Genomic DNA, 1,835 nt, shown 5'->3' with positions numbered 1-1,835 from the left:
TTTTTCCGCTGAATCAGCTGTTTTGCATGGTCACTTTTTAAGACATTAAAATTAATATCGCAATGACTGTAAGACGGGCATAGGCTAGATGTACCCTGCTTTAGTTCGTATCACGACGTCCCGGTAGACAGACTGATCACCTACAGCAATCAACAGTTTAAAAAAATGTCATCTGTAACGCATATTCGCGAATGTATTGTCGATTTTGTAAAGAACCGACGTCTGATAACACCTATAAACGCGAGATTATTCTCGCCGGTGTGGTGCAGAGAATTAAGTTTTTTTGGTTTACGCACGTTAACTCTTAGATTAAAAACTGTATTTGCCCATTGCACTCTACGCGTGCTAGCCAGGGGTCACGAGAGAGGGTATTTTAAAAACGATCCGTACATACTCTCGTTAGCCGTAGCGTGTATTAACAAACGGGGAGTGCGCGATAACCGTATCACCAGGGCTATTATAGCTGATCATGCGTTCCACGAAGGTATGTATTTTCCACTTATCGGTAATATTGCTTAAATAAACTGCTTTTTAAAACTAAATAAATTTTACAAGAATTGACGCGATTTCACAACGACGACGCACCCGAGGAGGAGGATCGGTTGGTTTAAAGGTGCCTCAATCGTGTAGAGGAGGAGATTTACCCGGAGCCAAGCACCAGCACAACGATGCTGATGCAGTACGCTAACGGTAAAGCATGTACTTTTAAACAAAAAAGTTTACGGCTAATATGCGTTTTTATTTAAAAAAAAAGTGCCAGGACCAGCAACAACGCTGAACAGACGAACGGCTGAAGAAGAAGAAGAAGAAGAAGAAGAAGAAGAAGAAACGCATTACGGCACATGGGGTACGTGTCATACAGCGTCGGAAAAAAAAAATGTGTTGTGCTGTTCATAAATTTTTTGCAGATGCATTCATGGCTATAACGTCGGACGCCAGCGAAGACGACGACGACGACCAGGATGATGTCGACGATCGCTCCACCGCTTCCAACGATTCTAACGAGCACAACCCAGGTAATAATGATAAAGTACAGAAGCCGCTCAAAATTTATTTGTGTGAAAATAAAAAAGTAAAAAATTGTAAATTTGCTCGATGCGGATATAGCCAACGATAGTCGAGAGCCTATTGTACAGGGTGACCTGCTACCACCGCAGGATCAGGACAATGCTGAAGAACCGATACTATGGGTTCCTAGGAACGGTGTGTACGTAGAGGCGGATGCCGACGAGGCTGCTAAAGTATTAGCAGAGCTCGATGATGATGATGAAAATCCAAACGACCCGGATACCTACGAAGAAGGTCGCGTATAAAGTTATGTTCCTTAGCGGTTAACGCTTTTCTTTTGTCGAAATTGCTAACTTTAAACAATGTAGGGGGTGATGAAAGCCAGTTAGACACGCTATTCTCATACATAGGGTCAATGTTTAATCCTCGCGAGGCATGAGAAGTCAGTATGCGCTTAACACTTTTTTTTTTGTCTAACAAGTGAAAAATAAAAACTTTTTTTTTCCAAACGTTAGATGCAGAGGACGACGGGGTATGTCGACAGATCGGCGATGGCCCCCTTCTTCGACCACAGAACGACGACGATGACGCCGACGGAAATATCAATAACGGCGTGCTATCGCCTGGATATAGATTTACAATACAATCCAAAACGACACGTCGTATAAATAGGTTTCGTTTAGACGGGCGTGAAATAGCAATGGCTATTCGGAGGCCGCTCGAAAACCCTGATACAAATACGGTATCATGGTTACACGGGAGTCAGAGATATACACGCGTACCTCACAAGCTCGTGTAGCGCGCGGGACTATATAGGTCTAACGATC

The 1,835-nt window shown here is 43.3% G+C and overlaps 1 protein-coding gene across 1 annotated transcript; it reads left to right on the top strand.

Annotated features, from left to right (window-relative positions):
• The first annotated feature begins 135 nt into the window (after positions 1-135).
• On the top strand, positions 136-1,313 carry LOC112494470 (nucleolin-like). Its single transcript, XM_025085719.1, has 4 exons — positions 136-690; positions 755-847; positions 909-1,016; positions 1,108-1,313. The coding sequence occupies exons 1-4, from the start codon at positions 669-671 to the stop codon at positions 1,311-1,313; spliced, it is 429 nt and encodes a 142-aa protein (XP_024941487.1). The 5' UTR covers positions 136-668.
• Positions 1,314-1,835: the final 522 nt, after the last annotated feature.

This window comes from Cephus cinctus, unplaced genomic scaffold, assembly GCF_000341935.2.
Source record: "Cephus cinctus unplaced genomic scaffold, Ccin1 Ccin1_scaffold0552, whole genome shotgun sequence".
NCBI lineage: Eukaryota > Metazoa > Arthropoda > Insecta > Hymenoptera > Cephidae > Cephus > Cephus cinctus.
Note: the sequence above shows the minus strand (reverse complement) of the source record. Positions and strands in the feature narration are given on the sequence as shown.